The sequence below is a fragment of the Labrus bergylta genome, chromosome 17, assembly GCF_963930695.1.
Source record: "Labrus bergylta chromosome 17, fLabBer1.1, whole genome shotgun sequence".
Classification (NCBI taxonomy): Eukaryota; Metazoa; Chordata; class Actinopteri; order Labriformes; family Labridae; genus Labrus; species Labrus bergylta.
In genome coordinates this window covers 4,520,511-4,546,280 of record NC_089211.1, presented here as the reverse complement: position 1 = coordinate 4,546,280, position 25,770 = coordinate 4,520,511, and the positions used below count along the sequence as shown (strand labels likewise).

The window sequence follows — 25,770 nt, the reverse complement described above, 5'->3', positions numbered from 1 at the left end:
GCCGATGTAACAAGGACTACAGTCTCTGTACAGTGGGTGGCGACATAACCATTGGGGCCAACGGCACTACTATTTTCTTTTTTTAATTAGGCAGAAGTAACACATCCTCTTTCTTTATGAGCTGGTCTTTTGTTTTGCCTATGTGTCCATGTGACAATAAATACATTAAATAATCATGCATTATACATTTACAATTACATTAACATTAATCAAGTTTCATTGACCTGTTAAGATTAAATTAAAGTGACATTTTTAAACTAAAACTAAAAATTCTAAAATCCCCTCACAATGCTGTGAGACTACCTCATCCCTGGATCGAAAATAACTTCAGCGTCTCATTGTGTTTTAATAGTAGCACAAACTTCAGTTCTTGTGGTATTTACCACCAACATAATCACAGATGACTGATGTAAAATAATGGGTGGACACCTATTAGTGTGTGTGGCATGATGAGGCACAGTTTGACAGTCAAGCGTCCATAAAACATTAATTAGACGTCTGACAGCGCTTCATGCTGAGCCTGTACACTGATCCAGACAGGCTGGCTGCCTGACGGAGAAAAAAACTCCTCTGCTGTTTCTCGGCAACAGACTCTGTGGTTTTTTCTGTGTCTCATAGCCACGGTAACAAGCAAGAGTTAAATATAGCTGGGTTTTCTTCAATATGAATAAATTTGATGGTCCTCTCAATGAACTAGTGATTCAACAAGGTTACTGAGAAAATATAAACGCTCTCTCAAATTCACCTTTTAGCCAAAATGTTGATGCTGTTCTTTTGGTTTGGCAGGTAATTATTTTCACCTTCAGGGTAGAAACAAGAGAGATACAGTGCATACAGAAATGTGAGAAGAAGTTCAAAGATGGACAAGGCAGGTTGCAGGTAGAAGATGGAAAATGTGATTCAGTGCCAAGTTGATTTGCTCAAGAATGTACGGATGATGGATAACAAATTCAAAATACACAATCTTTTCAACTCAAATTAGAAGCTGATGTTCAGTCAAAATGTATTATTATTGACTGACTATTGAACTCTGACCTTGTACAACAGGGGGGATTTTCATGTTCACAATTTTCTTTTCTATTTAAGGATTGATTTTGGAGGGTTTTTAAGTCAATTTTACAACCATTAATCTCATTAAATTTACAAAGCAAATGACAAGTAAATGTTAATTTCCTTACACACAGTCATATTTCTTTAGTGTGGACATTCATTCTTTTGGACCTTTGAGACAGGATGTTTCAGAAATGACTCCAGTCAAAGCTCCCTTACTACATTTTTTGGGGCCTTCAGCTGCCAACTCACAGTCTAAACCCAAAGGTTATTCCTGAGTCTGTTTGTGTATTGTCACAATGATCTTTTAGAATTTTACATTGCTTCAAACTTTTTGGAGGCTTAAGTTTGGAGGTAAAATAAAATGCATTTATCCTATTTATGTTATTTATTTTTAAACATTTTAAAAGGTGAGGCAGAAAAGGTGATTGCAATAAGTTTAGTCTTCAAATAATGTGGGGGAAATACAGTGGTTATAGGTTAAATGGCACATTTTCTGTTTTATACGCAAATTGAGAAGGACATGTAGAAATGGAACAATATGTGATGAAGAAATAAAAGAGTAGCACTAAAGTTGCAACATTATTTTATTTGACAAAGCAAGAATAACAAGTGCCTTTCTTTCTTTCTGACCATGTACCATAGAAAGAAGGCCGTTGTCATGGCGACACTTCCGTCAACAGAAGAGTGTCGCTAAGTCCGTTGCCACAGAAGGAGATTCCGTCTTGTGATGATTTTTAGTGCATGTTGTGCATGAGCAGTTTTTGTCATTATTAATTCGTTTTAGTGCTAAAATGACAGAACAAACAGCCACCGGGGAACATAAAGTTGGGAGATGTATGTTGCACAACTGGGCGGAGGAGGTGAGTGAAGTTAGCTTAATGCTAACTGGCAACGTCAGTCTGTTTGGCAAACCGTTAACAAGAAGTAACTAAAACATGAAGATGTAATGTAGACTCTACATTGTAGAGTATATTGTTAGTGAAACCTATCGAAGTAACACTGTACCTTTTCGTAAAACTGAATTGGAATTGCTTTTATTACTGGTATGTGGTGTCATGTTGTGTTTTGTGACCCAACAGAAACCAGAACTAGAAACGTGTTTACACATGTTAGTCAAGTGGACTGTTACTGTTATATAGTAACATTTCAAATGTGTTAAAAAAGTCTAAATGCTCTGGGAAGTTCTATTTCAAAAAGTCAAAAGGCCTAATAATGTGTATTAGTGACACAGCAGTAACCTATTTGGAAAGATGATGATAAACTCTAAAGCCACTCTTATCCTTATCTTTATCTCAACATTTTTGCTGAGGAATGGTTACATCCTGTCAAATATAATCCAAAACAAAGACACATCAAGACATTTGTGGATCTTTTTTCTATGCAAAGTAAAATAAGAAAAGATAAATCAAGTAGCCTACATGAAAGACTTTTCTCTGATAAATCAAAACAAGACACAGTCTTATACATTACAGGCTTTGTTATGGAAGTTTTCCGCTGATGGCTTTAGAGAGTAGATGTGTGTTTTCATGTTGATCCTAAATGTCTCTGTATCCAGAGGGCTGTCGCTGCCCTTGGCCAGGCGGAGAACAGGTTCCAGATCCAAAGACAAGGTCACAAAGGGATTCTCACTTTGGACCAGGACACTAAAATGGAGACTGTGACCACACACAGAACAGACTTCCTCCCTCCGAAGGGCCCAGGGGTGCGGGAGAGGGGTGTGTATCTTTATCTTTCACTGCCAGAACGTTTCTCTCTTTTTGTAGCTTAAAACAGACTAGAATTAAAAAGGATTGTATTCAAACGTGAGTTCCTTAAAGGATATTTGATGATAGATGCTTTGACCTTTTTTAGTTAATTTCTGATTGTATTTTTTTTTTTTTTTATGGTAGTTTTTTCATATGTGCTAAGTTCATTTCTTTCTTTTATTCCCAATGTTCAGGCATCAGGAGTGAGCTTCTGGAAAAACATATCACCCTGATGATAAGGTAAATCAACTATGAAACCAGTTTTTTTGATGCGGATAAATTATTGCTGGAAGCGGTTTGTTTATGGAAGCGGAGAACACCGCCTGACCATGCCGAGAGGGAAACATGTCGGAGGAAAGTGATGTAATATTTACACGTCTGGGTTTGTTTTACTGTTCAATCACAGCTGTAATACCTTTTAAATCACACTTTATGATGTTATTTTACATGGAGGCCAGTCATCCTAATGGGGTTTATGGAGTCTATCCCCACAGATGTGGTTATTAACGTCCCTGCATGAGTTAACTGCTCATAAAGAACACAAAGCATCATGTCTTCGATGAAAGTGGCTGGAGCAGCAGTAGACGCTGTCTCATCACTCGGTCTTGAACCATACACTGGGTTTCCTGAACTTTATAAGAACACACCAATGCTACTTGAATCATACCAGGTTACAATCATCTCAAACTGAGAGAACCTTTTCTGACTGGTCGGTTAGGAACAGGTTAGGAGTAAATACCCCATCTCAAGTGTAAATCAAAGATTCAAGGTTTATGCATTTCTTACATCATCAGCCTGTTTCACCCACACAGTTGTTTGCACTGATTAGACTCTTTTCTCAGGACTGTTTGGGCATGAACAGACGGTATCTGCTTTACTCTTCTGGCATGTTCTTACACCTGTAAAGGCTACTTCACTGACACCTTCAGCATCTCTGTGGATACATTACTGCGTTGGTTTTCACTTCTGTGTTTCATAACTGCCTGATAAGCAGAACATCCGATCAGATGAACAGATTTCTAGACTCGCTCAAATATTTGTTTTTTTGTGAACATTAACTTCATCTTATCAGTTTTGACTTTCAGATTAACTCTGACAAAATACAATCAAAAACTATTTCCCAATGTACTGTGTAACAGGTTGAGATAAGATGCAGAGTGTGTCATAGGTGCACTTTGTTTTCACAGGGAAAAGATTCAAGCTGAACAGAGCGCCCCCCCGGCAGAAAGTGACTTCTGCTCCACCACTCAGAGGGATTTCTGTGTGGAGGGGTTTGTGCCGCTCACACCTGAACTAACACAAGTAAGACGTGTGTGTGTGTGTGTGTGTGTGTGTGTGTCATCAACAGAGTTCTGATCAAATCTTCTTTAATTGACGACTATAACAGCTAGGAGATGATAAATCATTATATAAGGCTCCATTTTTTTCAAAGGATGGAAATTTGCTTATTTCGTAATAGATGTAGAGTATCTGTCTTAGCTCCTGCAAATTATTATGAATCAAACCAGGAAAAAGAATGACTTTATTCAATCATCTTTACATCAGACAGTATGTTAATGCACATGAAGAAAGCAACACATGGCTTCACTGTGAGTTGCATTGCAGTCAGGGCAGTCTTGAACCTCAACATCATGTCAAATGGAATCAACCATTGAGTTAAAGTTTGAAGATGTTAAAAAGATGAGGTCAGGGCACAGTTGTTTATTTATTTATCACTGTCTCCTTGCTGACACAAAGATGCTTTTCTTCTACCTCAAAATGTTTAATAAACAACAAAAGAAACACTTTTTTTTTTAAATAGCCGTTGGTGTTCTCAAAAAGCTTACAGCCTAAATGAAACATCATGATGCTCTCCTCTTCACGCTGATTTGAACACTTAAGTACAAACCAAAGAAGAAAGCCCCTGCTGCTGGAACAGTGCTCTGCTTTGCAGCTGTAAACACTTTCATTTGAAAGAGGCAGCGTTCGTAATTATAACCCATTCACAGGCAACAACATCCAAACTATGGGTGCTTTACTTTATATGCAATGAGATGATGTGCCTAATGATGTTCTGAGCTGCAGTGATGGAGAGCAAAAGCTTTCAAATCTGAAAGAAAATGAGCTGCAGTATTAGACTGTGTGTGTGGTGTACTGTAATCACTAATAATCTCTCAGTATAAACTGGGTACAGACAGATTATTAGAACACCTGTGTGTAATCCCAGTAGAATGAGTGCAATATACTACCAATCTTGAGTTAATCCCAATATCTTGCTCTCTCTGTGAATGAGGGGTGTCTAGACCAGGTAAATGTTTTTTTTGGTATAAACTTCAACCTTACATGTTTCTGCAGTTTGTACACTCTCAATGCACAGACTGTATCTGTACAGATGTAACTGTAGTTGTTTCTTTGCGTCACTGAGTGATTATTTCTCTCAGTTTTTTCCGACAGCTTCAGATTTCTACCCATACACCCTTCTCTCTTTTTTGCATCTAAAAGGTTTGTCAATTGCCACAGACAATCAGAACTCAGATAAAGAAGTGCATTAAGAGTGTCACAAACAATACAAACCAGACGTATGAGCATTGCAAACAGCCTGCTCCTCAGATCCTTTGAGAAATAAACAATATGATGTCCTTGAAGAATGAATGCCACCCATTAAATAGAGGACTCTGCATTATTGAAGGACTCCTTTCTCAGTAACCATAAAAGCAGAAGAATAACGTTTCGTGTTGTGTTATCTTGAAACAGATTCCTAGAAATGTCATGAAATCATCTTTACACTTGGTTTACACAAGGGTCCAAGATGTGTTGACCTGTAGATTCGTTTAAAACACATTTTGAAGACAGCAATAACTGCAAGCCTGACAAATGTTTCATTGTTTAAAGTCATTTTTATGTGTCAAACGCTTTCTGGGATCAGCTCAGTATTACTTGAATCATTGAAGTGTTTTTGGACCTGAGGTGAGAGATAGTTAATCAGAAAATCATCTTTAGATTAAAGGTCATAGCGCTTTGGGGAAAAAAAGTAAATCAAGCTCATCTTTTTGTTGCATGCTAGTGTAACTGACGAGTTATCTTAAAAATAAGTTTCTAATATTTTGTGTGTTTTAGAAGGCGATGTAAGCAGAAAATAATTTGTTTTGTTTGCATTTAACGGCTGTACGGAGTTGTTGAATACTGTAAAGCTCTTTGAGCTGATGTCTGAATGAATGGTGCTGTAAAAATGAACTTTCCTTGCCATGGTGTTCATCTGACAGTGTTTGTTCTTGTGTTTTTTTCCAGGCTCACGATTATAAATCTGACGCAGGGGTTACATTCTGGAGCGAAAACCGCCATCAGATACATGTGAGTGAGAAGTTTCCTTTTTTTAGATATGGATAGTACCATTTTTATGTTGTTGTCATTTTCTTTGTGGGTGGATGATAGAAAAATATGAAATAGCTTCAGTTTCTTTACAATTAAATCTTAAATGATTTATTTATTGGCGTTAATCTACCTGATGCTGAATCCTTCTGTCTCTAGTTTGTGTTGAGGGTCCTTTTTGAAAATGACCTGCAGTCACTAATGGCTCCACATAATGTCAGAGGAGAGTGCAGCAACAGCAGCTCTTAAGAAATGATGCACAGATGTACCTTGGCCAACAGGAGGATAATTATAGAGTTTGTGTGGTGCTCTTTCCCTGATTATTCCCTCTCTGCTCTTTGCAGAGTGTCTTTTATTATGATCTGGTGTCCGATTTTTTTGGACCCTTCACATCTTTTGCGAACAAATCCTGCACAGTTCAGAGTTCAGTCAGATTCAGTAAAAGGTTGATAACATTATTCTTGTGTTATTTGTCACAGGGTGTGACCGCCGTGCAGACCCTGGAAGCTCCCTTCAGGAAGTCAGCCAAGTTCAGCACACCCATTAGTGAGCGTCTGGACGAACCTGAGCTCCCACCTGATAACTGAGACAGTATGACACATGATCAAATTTCATCTATTCATTATGGGTTCAAATTAAAGAGCTATTAAATGTTCATCTCAGCGATGCTGGAACCTCTAGTGTAGGTCAAACCTGAAAACAAAAAGAACGTGAAGAACAGAGGAATCAAAAGAAGGGCAGCATTTAAAACGACTTCCTGAATGCATATAAAGGATCAATAGCTTTCAGTGTAGTTCTAGTCTGTTCTGACCCAAAGCATTAACAGTGGTACACAGTATTGGTAGATTACTTATTTTTGAATAACCAAACATGCATGCAGACTTCTGCACACTGTTGCACAAATCCATTGGCAACATTTAGGTACGAATCATTGCAGTTTGTGAAGTTCAATATGTGCTCTCTCTTTCGCTGGCAGCAGCTTCGGTTAAAAATACAACTGAAGTCTGTATATATATTTTTTTAAAAGCTTTGATATTTTAGGTTACTATGGATCATTTAAACAACAGAGATTGCATCTTTTTAAAAGAACAAACATTAAAGTATCTACATTTTTTTTTAACTTCCTAAAACTTCACACACATTCAAGTTAATGTACTTCCTCTTGTGCAGCTATATGTTGGACAAGATGTTGAGTTTGGCTAGCCTCTCTAGCTGACAGCAGACTTTATATAATATGTTGCTGGACCTTGATTTTTCTTGTTGCCTTATGCTCTCTTCATCAGATTTAGGAGTTTGGTCTGTGTTCAGGCTCCATTCATCTTTCCTGCCTTTCATATCCTGTAATTATTGAAATCAAACAGAGCAACAAAAAGGCACATTTTCCTCTGCATCGAGGAAAAGATCTTGCCATTGTCCTGCAAAGCCTTTCAGGATTCAGAACAAGCACAAAAGATTGTTCTTTGTCTTCACAAAGGCATTCTGCGGGCTGATGGGAATCAACACATTGATTGCTGTCACATAGTGTATGCAACACATTTACATGGGTTGTGGAAATCAGAGGTCAATATCCTGCTTCACTGCAGCTTTTTTAAGCTTTCAGCCCAGAAAAGTCGGTGGTAGCTATGGCGACAAGTGATTTAAGCGTAATGCAGTTTTTCTTGCCCAACAGTTCAATCTTTTCACACAATCATGTCATTTCTCATGTCTTTGGATTCAGAAATAGAGTTGTAACTTGGAAAACTAGTGAAAGTAATGTTTTGTTTTGCTGCGGATGATTAGAAACGTTTATTTTGGATTGTAGAAACACCTTGAGAAATGCAGTTTGGTTTTGGCGATTTATTATTCAGATGTTTAGCTCTGTGACTCATTTTTAATCATGAAACCCTCTGTGCTAACTACACATTCAAACACAAGCCATGAAATCCTGCCAGTACGACTGTTAGTGAGGAGCAATGAACAGATTGATAGATTGATAGAGGAGGTCTACACAGATATGATAAATACAAAAAAGATACATTTTAAAAACGGACAAACCAACTGCAAAAATTCCCACTTATTGTCATGATGTGTAAAAAGTTGCCAGTCTTAACCCAGTCAGCTGACCATTTATTTAAAACATCCAAGATCTGAGTCCAGCAGAAGTTGCCTGCCAATGCACACTCTCTCTCTCTCCCTGCTCATCCTTTTAAAACAAATAGTCAAAGAAAGTACGAGACACTTGTAGTTTAAAAACAAAAAGTTGGGTAAATTAAAAAAACAGGCAGAACTGGAAAAAAAATGTCCTTTGGTGCAAACTGTTCACTTGATGGGATTGGTGTAGTTTCATTAAAAGAGAGCATGTGCAAGGAAAAACATCATTCAAATGTGAATACAAGTTTTAACAAATGTCAGATGTTTTATTAATTTTAAATTAATTATTTGACTTCTGAATTATCATATTTTATATTTCAAGGTGTGGGCTGTGTAAAAATGCAGAAAAATAACACAGGACAGGATGACGGGCAGCCTGGTCAGCCATGAGTAGTTGCGCCGGGGGTTCAGCAGAGACCTTCACTCTGCTCGCTGTGCTGCTAACAGGCAGCGGCTGTGTGTGTAGCTGTGAGAAAGTGGGCGGTAATTACAGCCGTGCAGGAGGAGAAGATGTTCTCCTGCAGAGATGAAGAAAGCCACAAACACACACACACACCAACACATGGCCACACACAGCGTCCATGCCCCTGTTCCACAACTGATAATGAGCATCTAATGAGCGGTGATGTCAGCACAGCAAACACACAGCTGCATGCTGCCGACTCGCTTTTCTTCACTTCTTTCCTTATCTGTCCACCACTGCCTGCAGTTATTTAGACTGCAGATACTTCTCTGTATCTGTTTGGCACACGTTATCTCATGAATAAATGTATAACAGCCCTGAGAGCATCCTGAAAGCTACAAAGCAAATATATGACGGATAAACCTGAACTAATTGTCATGACTTGCAGAGCTGATATTTAATAGAAGATAAAAATATGAAAATAATCTTAAATGTGCAGTAGTCATTCCTAAAAGCTTCATCTGCCCTTCTCCTGAACCCTCTTCAATATGCTGTTAGCACTCCCTGACTGTTAAGTGTAATTTCAGCAGGACATCCAATATTCGAGCTGGACAGCACAAGGTCATTTATAAATTCTTTCTGGGTTAAATGTTGATGAACACATTGGGGGGGATCAAGAGAAATTTAGCCCAGATATTCTCAGAGTGCAGCACAACACAAAGCTTTGGAAATTACATTTTTTAACACCTTATACGATCTTAACTTTTAAAGACATGATTTAACACGCTTTTATCTTATCACGCTTTTAATTATCACAACAGCCTTTTAACTTGCTGGTCCAAAAATCTGTGAATTATTTATAGACTGTTCAGAAATCAACTGTCAGGCTCTAAACCAGAATCAAAAAAATATCTGCTGTTTTAGCCTCTTTACACAGTCTCCCATATGTTCTGGAATAGAGTCCAGTATCTCAAATTAATATCTCAAACTTCAAAGTAGCCTACCGTATCTGCTTATTTTGGGGCTTTTTGTGCCTTTAATGTAGAGACAGGACAGTGGACATAGTTGCAAATCAGGGAGAGCGAGTAGGGAATGACATGCGGGAAAGGAGCCACTGGTGGGATTTGAATCTGGGCCGCCCGCTTGGAGGACCAAAGCCTCCACACATGGGGCGCACGCACTAACCAATGCGCCATCAGCATCCCACCATGCCCAATTCTTAACCGTGAAAAGGCAGACTCAGAGGGCAGAACAAACACCTAGCTGTGGGAGTGTCACCCACCTGGGGGAGGGGTTACTGCCCTTTGTGATGTCACAAAGGGAAAATCTCCAAATGGCCTGTTTGAGCACACATTTTCTGAAAAGTGGAGCAGGCAGAAGATGAAGGGGATGGACTTTTTCTAATAATTGGGGGGTTTGTAGACAGACTAGAGACACAAGGAAGAAAAGACCCATTAAAACTCTTTTCTGCTTTTCTCAAGTTGCACAGTCTCTGGAGCTAAACTTCAGTAATCAACCCCATGCAGAGGCATAGAAAACACAGCCTGATCTATAAATGGGAAAGAGTGTTGTACTCAGTTTATTGAACAAAATATCTTACAGTATCTTGGATATACATATATACATATTAGCTTGTACTGTGTAACACTATGTATGGACCCTGCAGTGACATCAATTGTATTCCTGTGCCTCCAAACTCAGTGGATGAAATATTAATACATCATTGACTTCCAAACACATTATACAAATCTTAATATAGAAAGCACAAAAAATAAGAATTTATCAGTGAAAAGTACTCACTCTCAGGACAGGAAGGTTCTTCATACAAAAAACAACTTTTACAATTTTTTTTTCTAGTCTTTTCTTTTTTTTCAATTACAGTATGCAGGTAATAAAAAATACCTGGAATTCCCCTCTGTTTTTGTCACATGATGTCGTTCTCTTTTCCTCTGCACGGAAATCACCAATAAGGACTTATTCTAGAACAAATAAAGTATGGGCTCGCTCGGCCACCGGAGCTCCTGCTGTGGCGTTATCAGCAGGCTTCTCAGATAACATACACATCAGTCTTCTCTCCCAGAAGCCAATACGTTCTCATTTTGCCTTTGCCCTGGAAAAACACAGAAATCAATAAGTTCATCAATGAAATGAAGAGGGGGGGTGAGGGCTTAGGGTGATATGCTCTAATAGGCTGCCCTTCGTTTAAGGGTGACCCTGATGGTTTCTGCAACTCGGCTTACACTTCCACCCTTCGTCTTTAATGAGTGTTATGCAGTTACGTCTGTGAAGCGAAGCCCTCCCTCTTATACAATAAAGATGAGAAAATTACACTTAAGATAATGTATGTAGACTGTTGAACTAAAGAAGAAACCAAATCCCAAAGTTACAAGAAAAACTCAGGGGGGCAGAGGAGAAGAGTCTAGTCAGAGAAGGTTTGATCAGATGCCTTTAATTGGCAGAGCGTAAAAGGAGGGAGGGAATGTAGACCTTGATGAGAGGATTAAGGTGAGAAGGGTCCAATATTGACGCTGTTTTGTAAGCGAGGCGCAGGGTTGTAAATTTGATGCGAGCAGTAACTGGGAGCCAGTGGAGAACAGGGGAGTGATGTGCTCTTTTGGGTAAATAAGGGTTAGGGGAAAAGTCAAACTAATGCGTTTTGGATCATCTGCAGAGGTTTGATTGTTCATGCAGGAAGACCTGCCAGTAAGGAGTTGCAATAGTCAATGCGAGAGCCTGTACCAGGAGCTGTGTAGCATGCTCTTGACAGGTAAGGTTTGATCTTCCTGAAGTTGTTCAGGGCAAATCAACATGACCGGGCACTTCAGGTCACTTTTACCTTTAACGTTGGCTTCTCATCAATAATGACACAAAGGTTCCGGGCAGACTTTGTGGGTTCCTGTGATGAAGTTAAACTCCTGGCCTGAATTATTATCCTAGTCCGCCCCTGTTTTCAAGCTTTACTATGTAACAATGTTGTGATTTCACTGTTTTTACCGAATTTTTAAATTCAATCTGAGGCCAGATCTCAGATAGATGTTATTCTTAATTAAGCAGACTTTGTTAGTGCAACACCTGCTCTTTTTCTGGTGCTTCATATTGGTCAACTTTAAATAAAGTCAATTACCTTCATTTCTACATCTCCTCGTAACTGGAGGTCAAAGTAGCCAAACTCATCCAGCACTTCTTTGGTAGCAGAGGAAACGTGGATTTTTAAGGCTGTAAAAGAGAAGACAAAGACAAGACTGTGAATGAAAAAGAGTTACTATAGAGATATCTGAATAACCACCACACTGCTATTATCTCAGGATTTATAGCAGACAAGGAAACTGATGATGCCTGTCAGACATCAGCAGTTGAAATGCTAACAGTGACAAAAATCTGTCTAGTTTTGCCCATTTAATGCGCACAGAGCAGAGATGTGAGACGTTATCCCGGCCTGTGGAGCTTCAGGCTGCACAGTTTATCGCTGGCTAAGGGCCCTTTGCTGTAAGTGCTATCAATTATTTACCAGAGGAGGCACAAAACAGGAAGCAGCTCAGTAGTTAATCAATACATCTGATGATTCACTCGCAACAGATCCAACCACAGTTTCATAACACCAGTTCCTGCCACAGCCAGTTAAGATCAGAAAAGTCAGAGTAAAGATTATTGGACTCAGCAGGTCAACTGTACGTCTCACATTCAGCCTTAAAATCTAAACGTTCCAGTTTCATGAATGGATGCACATTTACACTCAGATTATCAAAAATAGAAATAAAGGACAGTTAACAAGTTCTATAAAGATTTAATCAGAGTATGATCTATTCCTGCAAGTGAAGGAATAAATTAAGTGTTCAAATGAGTGCTAATGTAATGACAATCGGCTTAAGTGTTACCATAGCAACACATACTTTTACAGAGTTTAAAATAAAAAATAAAAAAACAAATTTAACTGATTAATGCATCTACTTTATCATGCAGTCATGAGTCAAAATTCACAAAGTTCAGCCAAGAGCAGAACACAGGAATCAGCATCAGATTTTCTTAGATACCAGTAGGGATTTTGGGGAGGGGGTCTACAATAAAAAAGGTTGGGAACCACTTGAACACCGAGTTTTGTTAGGAAAACATTTAAAAAAACAAACTCTGCTTACTCAAAGTAGCCAACTCTTACTCCTCAGTAAGGACTTAGATTTAATGTCATGGTAAAACTGAATTACCAAGATGTATAATAAAAGAGTGAACACCTCACATTTCTATCAGTACATACATTTGTGTAAACATGTTCTTTAAAAACCAAATGACACCAGAGAGAGAAAAATATAGAACCAAAACAAGAGACAGAGACACTCACCCTCTCCATTGGACTCCATTCGAGACGCTGTGTTGACAGTGTCTCCAAACAAACAGTATCTGGGCATCTTCAGACCCACCACCCCAGCACACACTGGACCTGTAAAACACAAGCTAAATATAGTCACATTTTACAGAGGAAAGCTACTTTAAAGGGAACATATTATCCCCCTTCTCCACCTTTTCAAAGAGTCCCCTGTGGTCTAAATGAAACATATGTGCTGTGCTTTGGTCAAAATATAACATGAATCAAGCACCAGAGGAGGTTTGTGACCCTGTAGAAACCAGCTCTCTCAGAACGCTCCGTTTTGGTGTATGTGTTTCTTTAAATGCAATGAGCCCCCCCCCCTGAGTTTTCAGTAGACATCACCCCTTCGATAGCGAGAATAAAAATGGTGGACCTGATTAAAAGTTTTGTTCTAGGCTGGGGGTGGAGTCCATGGGTGGAGATACCAGGGGAGGGGAGTTTTTTTTTTTTTTTTTACCAGAATCCCACTGTGACATCACAAGGAAAGCAAATTTGAAACAGAGCATTTTTCTCTGTGTTGTAAGACTTATGCAGAACACAAACAAAGGACTGGATGGGATAATTTCACATTTTGTGGGTCTGTAGACACTCAGGTTACCCAAATATATGTTCAGAAACACTGTAGAAGTGGATCTTTCATAACATGTCCTGTTTAATATCACTGGGAGTTAAAGTCATTATCCCTTAGCTTTGTCTGTGAAAATGTTTGTATATAGGACGACAGCGGTATGAGTGAATTGAAATTGTGCTCAGACAACACTAAGTGCCAGCCTACGCACGCTGGTCCATCCCTGCTGCATGTCAAGTATCTGTATGAGAGAATAAACATGCAGCCGTGAGCTGATGGTGTAAATACTGCGTCTGAAGCAGTCGTAAATTACAGCAGACTAAATGCTGCAGACAGATCAAGATAAACCATCCTGTGTTTATTTCCAGTCAGCTTGTTGGTTTCCAGAGGTGGGAAGTTACACGTCACAGCTGCACCAGAACTGATGCACACTCAGTTACCAGTGACTGAGATATACAACAGGGCTGGGGATCTTTGGGTGTCTCACGATTCGATTTCGATTCTTGGGGTCACGATTCGATTCAGAATCTATATTCAATTGAAAACAGACAAATGCGTTGGCAACGTTTCAGTACCAAAGTGTTGCAGCAAATATCGCTTCTCTCTCTTTTTCACTCACGGTAGCTTTTACTTCTAAATATGACTGAGATCTGATGTAAAAGCTTCTGTACTTTTTAATCATTCAAATACCAGAGATTGTGTCATTTTAAAAATATGTGGTACAGAAGAAGAAGAATTGAAGTGGGAACATTTTTGACAAATAGTTTTAAAAAGTGTTGAATCTGCGGTATTAAAAGGTCTTTAGAGGATTTTAAATGGTCTTTTCATTGGACACAGTATTTGTTTGAACCCTGCAGAAAGTATTCAATTTGATGCCTGCTGCACCGTCTGCAGGAAAAAAGACAAATGCATGCACCTTTTGGGTCTCTGGGCTTTTATTCATCTGCCTTTTGTTTGCCTACAGTCGGTGGTTTGAGGTGAGATTGTATCTGTTAGTTCTCATCCTGAAACTCTTTTGATATAATTAGATTTTTGGTTATTGTAAAAAAAAAATGTGAGCACACTCGTGTCAGATTTTAGAATTTTCCATTTACAGGAAATCGTCTGAAATGATTACTAAGCTTGTTGGAGTACAGAAGTTCTGATAGTTGTGCAAACCTCTGATAGCAGAAGAGGAGAAAAATAAAAAAAACGCTTTGGTTTGTCCGACATTATGACGAAAAAATGATCGCTCAAATCTTTGGCAATGTGTGTCGCAACCACTGTTGGATCAGATAAGAAGACTTTAGGAGAGGAAATGCCTTTTGATTCATCTTTCCACAGAATACATTCCTTCAGAGTTTAGTATTTTTTAATGACACTAAACAAGCTCTCGTAATTAAAATATTCAAGTAGTCCAGTTTGAACTTCTGAATCCCTGTCTGCATTTTTGATTTCATAAACAAGATACAATATCTGATTTTATGCTCGTTCCCACGGGAAGAAAATCAATCAATCAGAAGGCTGAAATAAGAATGAGTCAGCACCTGCCAGCGATAGAAAAGAAAACAATCGCTGTACCAACGGAAAAAAAAGAGACTGATAAACATCATCAGGCTATTGTTGAACCACACAGAGAAGCATCCAAGAGAAAAGTCGATGATACAGTAAGAACTCATCATCTCTGTGGTCGAGGACAATCAGCAGGCTGAAACTGAGCCTCTATGTGTGACACTCACCTGTGTGTATACCTATCCTGAGTCTCAGCTGGTCGTTGGGTCTGTGTCGGATCTTGAACGTTTTGACCTGCTCTAACAGCGCCAGCGACATGCCTGCGATCTCTCTGGCGTGCAGTTTTCCGTTCCTGACTGGCAGCCCTGACACCACCATGTAGGCATCACCGATGGTCTCCACCTAAGAGAGGAAGAATGAGAACAGATTAAAGCATCAAAAGATTCAACTTATTCAGATCTTTTTACTTCTGTATTCGCCTGTTTGGTTTTTTTACACATCCTGAAGGCAACGATAGAAGATAAAACCTAATTATAGTAATAATTATTCAAGCTGTCAATCTGGACTTACTTTGTATACATCAAAGTTATCGATGATGGCATCAAAGCAGGTGTACAGATCGTTGAGCAATGTGACAACCTGTAAAGACAGAAAGAGGAGTTTTTACAATACTGCAAGAAGGGTATAAATAATAAAAAATCAAAGCTAAGTCAGGAGTTCAACTGGACAAATTGGGATTTAAATGGACTGAACTTTTACATCTCATTCTAGTTGTATAACCAATCAAGGACCTACACACAACACAGTCAGCATTCACCCTTTCACAAAGAAGGCCACGCATACACTTAAACGGATGGCTGTGACTTTGGGAGGTCAGGATGTTGCCTTACGATAATACAACATGTAGACAGAACGCTCCAGGGATTGTGTCACTATAAGATTTGGGTAGTAATAGGTCAATTTCTTTAATGTTGGTCCCATTTAGAGTAAAATAAACACTGAAGAGGGACATGCTTTTGGGCGGCCTGGATCACTACGCAGTGGTTAGCACAGCGCCTAAAGGTTAGAAGGTTCCTAGTTTGACCCCCAGGCTGGACAGGCAGGACAGGGGCCTTTCTGTTTGGAGTTTGCATGTTCCTTTGTTCACTCCGAGTACTCTGGTACCCACAGGCTAAAGACATAATTGTTAGGATATTAGTCACTCTAAATTACCCTTGGGTGGGAATGGGAGTGTGAATGGTTGTCTGTCTCTATATGTTAACCTATGATTAACTGAACCCTGCCTCTAGCCCAATGACAGCTGGGACTGAAGCAGTTTGACCATTAGAGGGCTCCTCCACATTTTCACACTCTTGTCTAGAAACTGTCACCTCTGGATGCAAAAAAAACTGATGATGATGGACGCCTAAAAATGGGAGTCTACATCCAATGGTTGGCAAGGTCCATTACTTTGATACAGTCTCTCGTAAAAATGTTCTCAAGTTAGGAGGCCAGTTTCTGCAGAACCTCACAGACTCCCACATTATCTCTGTCTGTCTGCAGCTGGACAGATGCCCGCTGAGGCTCACTGACAAACACATTTACAGCATCATAAATCAAAGCAGCAGATGGAATATTTCAAACACAATCTGGATTAAATTTAACAGTTCGCTAAACTTGCTGGTTTAATTTCACAATGTCAGACATTGGCCATTTAATCAAAGTTAAATTTGTTGTGAAGTTGTCTTCTTTAAATGTTTTTTTTTTCTAAATTGACTCTAAACTCTAAATAAAACCCAGCTGTTTTTGTTTCTTTCTTGTCAGGACATTGCAGTCACAATTAAATGAAAACATTAAAATTAGACTGAATTTTGTTCACAACGAACTCATGAACGCACAATGTGAAATAGGCTGCCAGGTCATCAAAACAAAGGGTTTGAACCTTGTGACGCTCAGATTATTTACTGGATTAGCTTGATCTTTTAATGTAGCTGCTATCAGTTTGACAATAAAACCTAAGTTATTCATGTTTTCTATTAAGGTTTCTTTTCATTAAAAAAACAGCCGAACATTAGGCATGTTTTTCTTTTTTACATAAAAATTATTGTTTTGCATTTAAGAAAATGTTGCATAGCGGATTAGTGGACCGAATCTCAAAATTGGTCTGGTAGTTGGAGAAGTGCAGATTCACTTGCTGACCACTGCCGATGTGCCCCTGAGCAAGGCACCACCTCACTCTGACAGCTCTCCATTAATACATTTCCATATAATCCTGTTGTGTGTGTGTGTGTGTGTGTGTGTGTGTGTGTGTGTGTGTGTGTGTGTGTGTGTGTGTGTGTGTATTTCAGCCTGTGTGTGTATGTAGCATGTCTCAATAACAGAGTGTAAAATTGGATTTCCCCTTGTGGGACTGATAAAGTATATCTTCTTCTTCTTAACAGTCATAAAATCTTTACCACCAAGTATCTACTCCTCAAAACATTGATTTGTGCTTTTTTAATTTAAAACATGCCAATCTTTGTCATGACACATATGCCTTGTATTGACTCATATTTCTTCACTATTTGTAAAGCTTTGGTTATATTAAGTAAATCATCACATCTTATTTTAGCAGAAACCTCTCCAGGGTAAAAGTTATCTTCCTCCAACATGTTATTATTACACTAACTGGCTTTGGATGCAGGTACATCTTTCATATCTTCACTAACAACTCTGTACTCAGCATAATGCTGCATCTCACTAATGCACTGCAACATTTTCAAAATGGCTTTAACAGCACAAGACAGGCGGCCACAATAATTGCAGAGCACATGGTAAAGGATTTGATTGACTGACGGGCTGACAGCAGCACAAAGGATGTTAATTTATACTGGAGTCATGAGTGAGGTGGGGGATGGGAGGGAGGTTGGAGGTTTTTGGGCCTGATTGTTGCCTGTCAGGATCAGCTGCAAACACAATTGTGTGCTTAAAAAACAATTGTTTCTCCTTTCTTATATCTTTTGTGATGTAAATATGTTTCATATAAGATGCTACAGTGTGACATAACTTAGAGAGAATTATATTATGATCTTATACAACCAAAAGACCATGAAACTAGGGGTGTGGTTGTGAAACAATTATTTTTACAGAGAGCTGTACCTCAATCTGATTTTTTTTTTTGCAATCAAATCATCTTCCAGATCAGACTTCTTATACTTTGTTCAGCAACACAACAAACTCTTCAGCTGCCTGAATGAGTCTCATGTTTCACCTGTAAGACACAATCTAATCAGTTTCCTGCAATCCATACGTTAGAACATTTCCAGATGAATACAACATGATGTTGGGTCAGTGTTTCAAGTTAGCTAGGTGTCGCTTTTAACAACAACTTTCAACCACATGAAGCATTTTATTCTGCCACTGAAAAATGGAAGCCACAGGTAGCCCCTAAAGCCCCTCAGAGGAGCATGGAAACAACACTGATTTCACCATGAAAATGCTTTTTAAAAATATTTTTCTAGTTTATATACCAGGTCTGTTTGTGTTGGAGAGAGATCCAAATCTGCACCCAGCAGAAAAAAAAACATATGAATGATAAATGCAGAGAGACAGAGACTGTAACCTTAAAACAAGCTCAGCACTCAAATACAAACTGAGCTAACATGAGCGCTAACTCAGCATGCAGCTCTTACTAGTGAGCTGTGTACGCCAAAGTGTGGAGAAACTTTACCATGAAACTTTTGAATTCAGAACATTTTTCTTAAGATTATCGTCTTAAAAAAAGAGTTAAGAATAAACAGGCTAATGAACACAAGGTGTTGCAGCAGCAGCAACATCTGACATACGATGGGCATTGCTTTTGGAATAATGCTTCATGACCTTCTGTCTCTAGATTAGTTTGACACAACTTGTTCCAAGGGGCTAGAATTAAAAATGAAAAAAAAAAGAGGTAAAAATAAATAATGTAATATTGAATTTTGAATACTTGTCAAATCACGATACATATCAAATAAGCCAGCCAGTCCTGACACGCTGTGTTTGCCGGGACAGAGCATTGAAGAAGCAATAACTTTAACATGAAATGTTAAAGCGCTGCCACTCAATACAGTATTTTTAGTGATTTAAGCACTGGGTCTTTTGGGTCTTTTGGGGAGGAGCCCTCTGCAGAAAGTGTGGCTCCCAGTTAAAAACTCTAAACAATGAACACTGGAGGTGTGTCATAATGAGACTCATTTTGTGGAGTGAAAAGATTTGACCGATAACATGGGAGTAAAATTGACGATTTTTACCGAACGGCCCGTTTTAGTTTGGCCTCAGTTTCTTTTGAAAGCGTTCTAACCAGTTTGATCCTCCTGTAACATCCACCATAAAAATGCAGGAAAAGAATTCATATAGTTAAAGTTGAAACTCAAACAGTAAGAAATAGTTCAAAGGTGAAAACTAAGTGTCAGTTCTAAGGTGATTAAACTCCACCTGATGGTGTCAGGTGTCTCTTATTCACACCCTCTGCAAAGCTGAGACATCATGCTAACTTATTTGCTCTGGAAACCTCCCTTTGGTATTAATGTGAGAGGGTGGTATGTGGTGGCATAATGTGACTCAACTCTGCGTCAACACACTCTTCTATCGAACAACTGTACTATTTTGAGTTGCAGCCTGTGTGGGAACACACACTGTGGGAACTATGAGACACGCTGTACAGTATGTAGAGACTTTGGTCTTAACCCATGAATAGAGAAAGAGAATTTGTTGGAACTGTGATCACGAGCTAAAAGCTTTTAAAGGAGCTTTGTTAGAAATGTCAGGAAAGCTTTTAGCATCAAACTCAAACAATGAAGACGCTACCAGGCATCAGAGAGTTCATCACTGTACCTGTAACGGTGTGCTCTCTGCAGACATTGACGTGAAGCCCACAATGTCGCTGAAGTAAATCGTGACGCTGTCGAACGCTTCTGCCTGCACCGTCTCGCCTCGTTTTAGCTGCTCTGCTACTGAACTGCAAGCAGATAGAGAAAAAAACATATGAGGTTAAAGTGTCAAAACCTTAAAGATGAATTACAAAGAATCTAAATTCTCCAGGAGGAGTCAAATGACAATAATAAAAAATACTTAAAAGGTAAAGTCAACAAGCGATTAAAGGTTTAACCATGTAGTCAGGTCGAAAGCAAAGAGAAATTCAACTTGCATGGGGCGCCAATGGACTAGTGGTCAGCAAGTTCATGTGTATTTCTTTGCATTGACTTTATTCTCGTCTGGGAAATAAGTGTTTCTCTTTTGGTCTGAACAAACCTTAGAAGAGGACGACGTCAGTGGTGGTTTTGATTGATGTTTAGTTGAATTAAAGATCACTTGAGATTCATTCTTTCAAAAAAGGAAAACAGAATGCACTCCAAGGTACGGGTAAAATAAGATGATGATTATCTTTTCTTATTCTGCTCACATCGAATTTTCTTTGAATCAACTGACACCAAAGGCAAAAACACTTTGGAAGGAGTCATTATGATAATTGTCCGTTCTCTCAGGCCCCGGCTTTGAAGGAGGAAAAAAAAGGGGATAAATGTGTGAGAAAGATGGGATTTGTGGCTTTGGTGTTATCCAAACGCCTAAACTGACAATCAAGTCTGCTCTCCTTCCTCGACTTAATGAGCACTGCTTTGCCTGTCAGCTGTCTCTGTTCTCTTTCATCTACAGTGAGGATGCTCCCAGGGAAATGTGTATCTGTTAATAAAATGAGGTGTTGGGAGGGATTTGTGCCTTTTTACTTAATTCAGGGATTTAACACAATCGACAAAGTGTCATCGAGGCCCACTTGGAAAGAAACTCCTCCTGCAGTTTAGCTGAGTTCAAGTTAAGTGAAGTCTTAAGCAGAAGGACAAAAATTGTGAGCGTGAGCTGTAATTTTTCCTTACTGTGGTAAAATTTGATAGAGGAGGTTTTCAGCTTTCCTCTTCTCCTCCAGGTAGGCTTGTGTTCGCTCCTCCACCAGGTTCTCCAGGTTGTTGGCGTACTGCTCCATCCTCGACAGCAGGTTGTTTAGGATACTGGTGCTGCCTTCCCTATGGAAAAACACAATCACACACAGAGAAGAATAAAGTTATTTCTTCACAAAACCCCATGCTCAGGTCCTTTCTGAAGTTGCTGATGACAGCTGCGAAGGTTTTGAGTTGGTTGATCATACAAAAAAATTATAGCCAACTATACTATCTGTATTTATAAAACAAAAATCCAATATACTCTGTGATAATATATTGTGGAGTAAAGACTTCCGAAAAACTGAGGCTAGTAAAACTCTCTATGGATTTGTTGTTCTCGGGTCTGTGTTCACATGAACAGGATGGCGCTTCCTTCACCTTGTTTATGTTTTGCCCAGAGGATCAGAAAATGTTTCCTATTTGTTTGTTTTTTTCGAGTGAAACTCTTTCTAACCATAAGCCCTGCCACCCCGGTGTGCGACAGCATAGCCTCTCAGGGACGCTGTGTCACGAGGCATTATAACAGAGACTTTCTGTGGCCTTAAAAGACAAACATAACTAAATCAAAAAAGGTAAAAGAGAATTCTGCACTGGGTCAAAAAATAGAGGAATCAGGTGCTTTGAAGTGTGGAGAGGCAGTCTTCACTGAAAGTCCGAGGCACTCTGAGGTCGTATAAAATCCTTTATTAAACAGGGATGTGTCTAAGCGTTTCGACTCTACTGAGTCTTCGTCAGGACATGTAATTGACAGAGATAAAAAACAGGTGCTTAAATAGGATGTCATGTGACAGATATGATGGTCATATGAGACATTTGTAACGTCTGAAAACTAAATCAGCCTTGAGATGCATATCACTACTTGGGAAATTGCTCGCAGAATCTTGTTTTCAGATGTTTTTAAGCACTTGTCTGCTCTGTCTTACAGAACGCTGCTTGTGAAACAGGATGGGAGGGGCGGATAAAAGGTGGAGACTTGAGGGGAGCTGATGTGTGAAGGAGGTGTGTCTGTAAATCTGCTCTGAAAGTCGTGATAGTCGTACTTTAAAAGATACAAAAATATTGGTTATTTCCAGCCCTATTTTAAAAAGCACTTTTTTCTGTCGTTTCAGGAAGCATATTGAAAGGATAAACCTGTTGTGTTTTTATAATCTGGATCATATTTTCATAGTTTTTACATTATCAATATTTTTTTCTACTCTGCACTATTAAGATCCTCCTCACTAGGAACATAACTAGCTGGTATGTCAACAGCACAGAGAAACACAACAAGGCTCTGCAAATGTTTTTCTGTGCTTCACCCTGCCTGGAGGATACTAGTACCAGGCGGCTCGGAGAATTATTAAGGATCCCAACCAGCCGGATAATGAGGTTTCTCCCTGCAGCGGTGAGGAATAACATACTGATACAAGACGCCTGGGAGGCTTAGGAAGACGCCTGCCCTCCGGACACACGGGTCGGAAATGAGGCCACTGCCTAAGACTGACCAAGAAAGGCTGTGGATTTATAGCCTATATTTTCTTTATTTTTATGTAAAGGCTTTGTTTGAATAGATGTTTTTTTAAGAACAATTTACCAAAGCTCTAAATAACCTAATCTAATTATACTGCAGTAAATAAAATATAATTCATGATATGTAGTTTAAAAAAAACTCAGATTAGTTGTCATTGTTTATCATTTTCAAAAGACAAAATGTAAAAAGTCAAATCAATAAAATCACAAATAATAGTTGTTTTTGGAGCACTTTTTTTTCATTTCTACCTAAAAATAAAGTGGTTTTGATAATCTGATTTAACTGTGATTCTTTTATACACACTTCTCTGACGTCCTTTTAACGATTATTCATTTTTATCCTTGTCAATAAAGAATATTATTGTCATCATAACTGATGTCTTCTCTAGTCATAACTTCTTCAGCTGCTTCCACTCAAATCAATAAATAAAAGACAATAGAAAAAGCACATCCAAACATAAAAAAGGCACATACCACTACAGAACACCACATACGTGTATTGCACAAGATCTGCAAAAACACAGCATGAGAGATAAAATAACAAAGGCAAGAAAATACAAAAGCATACAGGGACACCATGACGCTATTGCACAACGCACAAATCCAGAAATTTATAATTCTTTTGCAGCATTATTCAGAAATTTTATTGACGTGGGAACAAAAGTGACATCATCTCAGCTAAATCATCAGACATTTTGTGGCTCAAATTTGGAGCCACAAAAGATTTTCTACAAAGTCCTTTTAGCAATGACACAATAGTTACCCTTGAATTGGTTATTGGTTTTCTGCACTTAAATTAGTTCTTTGGATCAAATCTATACTTTCACCACTTCCATTAGATTAAACAAATCAGTAATTAGAGGCATATCTCAGCACATTTCTCTGAGCTCTAAATAAAGACTGCCATGACCTCATAGGTTAAATGTGAGTGTACATGATGGAATCATTCAAAGGCCTAACAGAGACTCTGAGCGCTGCCACTGCCTCTCCTTTAATACAGCCACCCGTGATCAATGGATACCACATGCAGAAAATCAGAGGCATAACAGGAAACACATGTGAAATTAATATTACTGTTCCACTTCATCCAGGAATGAGACTTTATGGTTTTATTTGATTTTTGTTTGTAAACAGTATCTCCCATTGAAACGCTCAGCAGCTGTTGATACCTCCCAACATGAGGGAGAAACGCTCTCAAAGGTCTCCATTTATGTCTTTGCTGGTGTGATTCCAGCGTTTCTCTTATATTCTTAAAATTATATAATACATGTATTGCATAATGTGTGTGTCTCAGGAGACTTTTACACACATACTCACACACACACACACACACACACATGCATGTACACACATTTACTCCGATGGAGAAAGAAGGTGAGTCATCTACACCACCGTGGCTGCTAAAAGCATCAATTCCTGGCCTGCTGCCATGTTTCTTGTGGGTCACAGATCCTACACACGCCCACATGTTGTTTAAGTTAAAAGAGCTAAACATCAGAGGGAGACATGAAAGACGGGGATGAGTATCGATGCACTGAAGGCAATCATACAAGCCGTACATACACTGAGCCTTTCTTCACTGCACGTCCAGATTTTCACACCATTCAAACTAAAGAATCAGTCTCCATATGAACGGGATCTTTCAGAGATGGGAAGCAGGAAAACAATCATTTTGGAAACCGATTTTAATGCGTCTCTGATAGTGAGAGGAAAAAAATGTCACATGGAGGGATATTGTACTAATGTGAACGTTTTTGGATGACATTTCACTGAAAGTTCACCAAAGACCAAGAAACAACCTCTTCAGTTCGATGTCTCTACCCCGTCTACCTGTTTGTATTTGAACTCTATAAAAACACAAAGGTCATTTTAGCCTTCAAGCAGTTGTCCCTGCCGCCTTCATTGTTTCCCAAATTACTGCAGCTTGTATTTGAGAGGGGAAAGTGTGACGTGTGACTTGACAATGAACTTTTGTGCCGTTACCCTTTAACCATGACAAGCACACAGAGGAAACTGACCCAGAGGCTACAATAGCTTATGTGCACCCTCTAAGTTTTACAGGGCCTTACCATAGACTGTTTAAAACATGGACATAGTCTCAGTGACGTCACTCACTGGTTTCTGAAGAGAGACATGTTGGAAGTTTTGATTAATCCAAACAAAAGGAAAGAGGAAGAGCAGAGGCTCTGACAAACAGCTACAACACGCCCACCTGTCAGTCAACTTTCCTTAACTCTTAAATTTAATAAAATTAAGATGAATCAGTTATTTTAAAAAAATCATCTCCCATTAAGTGTGTACCAATAAAGAAATTAGCAAATGAGCAACAACCTATTTTAGTGCCAGGCTGTAAACATGTTGATTTCTGCTATAAAAAAAAGTGCATTTTAATATGGGACCTAAAGGAGATTCTTTTGCAGCCATCCTCAAGTGGACACTGGAGGAACTGCAGTTTCCAGCGCTTGTGCATTGGCTCATCCTTCAACACTGGAGTTTACTTCTTGGGCCTCGCAAATAGTTGAAAACATAAATATAAAAAAAAACATAATGAAGTAAGATCAGCCACAAAGTTTTATAAACGCTGTAAATCAGCAAGAAGTGGTCTAAAATTTGTGTCATACAAGTGTTGCGCTATGGAGCGACGTTTGTAGTTAGCGGAGGTAGTCGGCAGTCACAGCAAAACATTTCAACCGATTTTCATACGATTTTTTATGAAGCACACTTTTAAGATATTTCTTATTATGCTGTTATCCTTTTTTTGACTAAATTCATAGCAAGGCTTCTGGAGGATTTATGTAATTTGGTACAATGAGGGGGAAATAGAGACAGTTTTTTGATGGGGTTAAAGCTCCCGTGAGGCGTTTTTAAGCTTCTTATGAAACAGACTGAAGTGAAAACTTAAGTCTCTATATGATCTACAAAAGTGAACCAGACCATCAACAAAAAGGAACAACTGTTTTTATATAGTTCATTTTAATGCCAGTATCTGCTGCTGGTGGGTTAGTGTCAGATGACGTGATTTACAGCAAGCAGAAGAGCTGCTGTTGTTTCCATTTTCTTTGGTAAAGGTTCATGGTGAGTGATACTTTTGCTGTTTAAAGGTAGCAGGATTTTGTTTGTTTGCTAGAGAATACTACTTTTTGCAAATATGGGACACAATCAGAAAATGCATAAGAGGTACCACTTTGTCCTCAGGGGTGAAAGAAAGAATCAAAGAATCAAAAGTTCCTTTC

The 25,770-nt window shown here is 38.9% G+C and overlaps 2 protein-coding genes across 4 annotated transcripts in view; one reads left to right on the top strand and one right to left on the bottom strand.

The window, feature by feature from the left end:
- Positions 1 to 1,726: 1,726 nt before the first annotated feature.
- spag8 (sperm associated antigen 8) lies at positions 1,727 to 23,778 on the top strand. Of its 3 annotated transcripts, XR_010669001.1 has the most exons (8): positions 1,727 to 1,913; positions 2,609 to 2,768; positions 2,993 to 3,038; positions 3,986 to 4,100; positions 6,066 to 6,128; positions 6,626 to 6,737; positions 21,954 to 22,027; positions 22,138 to 23,778. XR_010669001.1 is itself a non-coding variant. In XM_065965427.1 (7 exons), exons 1-6 carry the CDS (start codon positions 1,845 to 1,847, stop codon positions 6,731 to 6,733), a joined length of 561 nt encoding a protein of 186 aa, XP_065821499.1. In that variant the 5' UTR covers positions 1,727 to 1,844; the 3' UTR covers positions 6,734 to 6,737; positions 21,954 to 23,778. The 3 variants fall into 3 exon arrangements, 2 of the variants coding, with proteins under 2 accessions (XP_065821499.1, XP_029133607.2); XM_065965427.1 differs by having other exon boundaries at positions 21,954 to 23,778; XM_029277774.2 differs by lacking the exons at positions 21,954 to 22,027; positions 22,138 to 23,778 and having other exon boundaries at positions 6,626 to 6,808.
- The window catches only part of npr2 (natriuretic peptide receptor 2), a 67,477-nt gene continuing 51,934 nt past the window's right edge, over positions 10,228 to 25,770 (bottom strand). The window contains exons 16-22 of the mRNA XM_020636052.3: positions 20,966 to 21,112; positions 19,929 to 20,052; positions 15,669 to 15,737; positions 15,326 to 15,500; positions 13,013 to 13,111; positions 11,804 to 11,895; positions 10,228 to 10,789 (exon numbers count right to left, since the gene is read on the bottom strand). Of these exons, the coding sequence (XP_020491708.1) occupies positions 10,727 to 10,789; positions 11,804 to 11,895; positions 13,013 to 13,111; positions 15,326 to 15,500; positions 15,669 to 15,737; positions 19,929 to 20,052; positions 20,966 to 21,112 (769 nt within the window). The 3' untranslated portion in view covers positions 10,228 to 10,726. The remainder of the gene's footprint in view (positions 10,790 to 11,803; positions 11,896 to 13,012; positions 13,112 to 15,325; positions 15,501 to 15,668; positions 15,738 to 19,928; positions 20,053 to 20,965; positions 21,113 to 25,770) is intronic.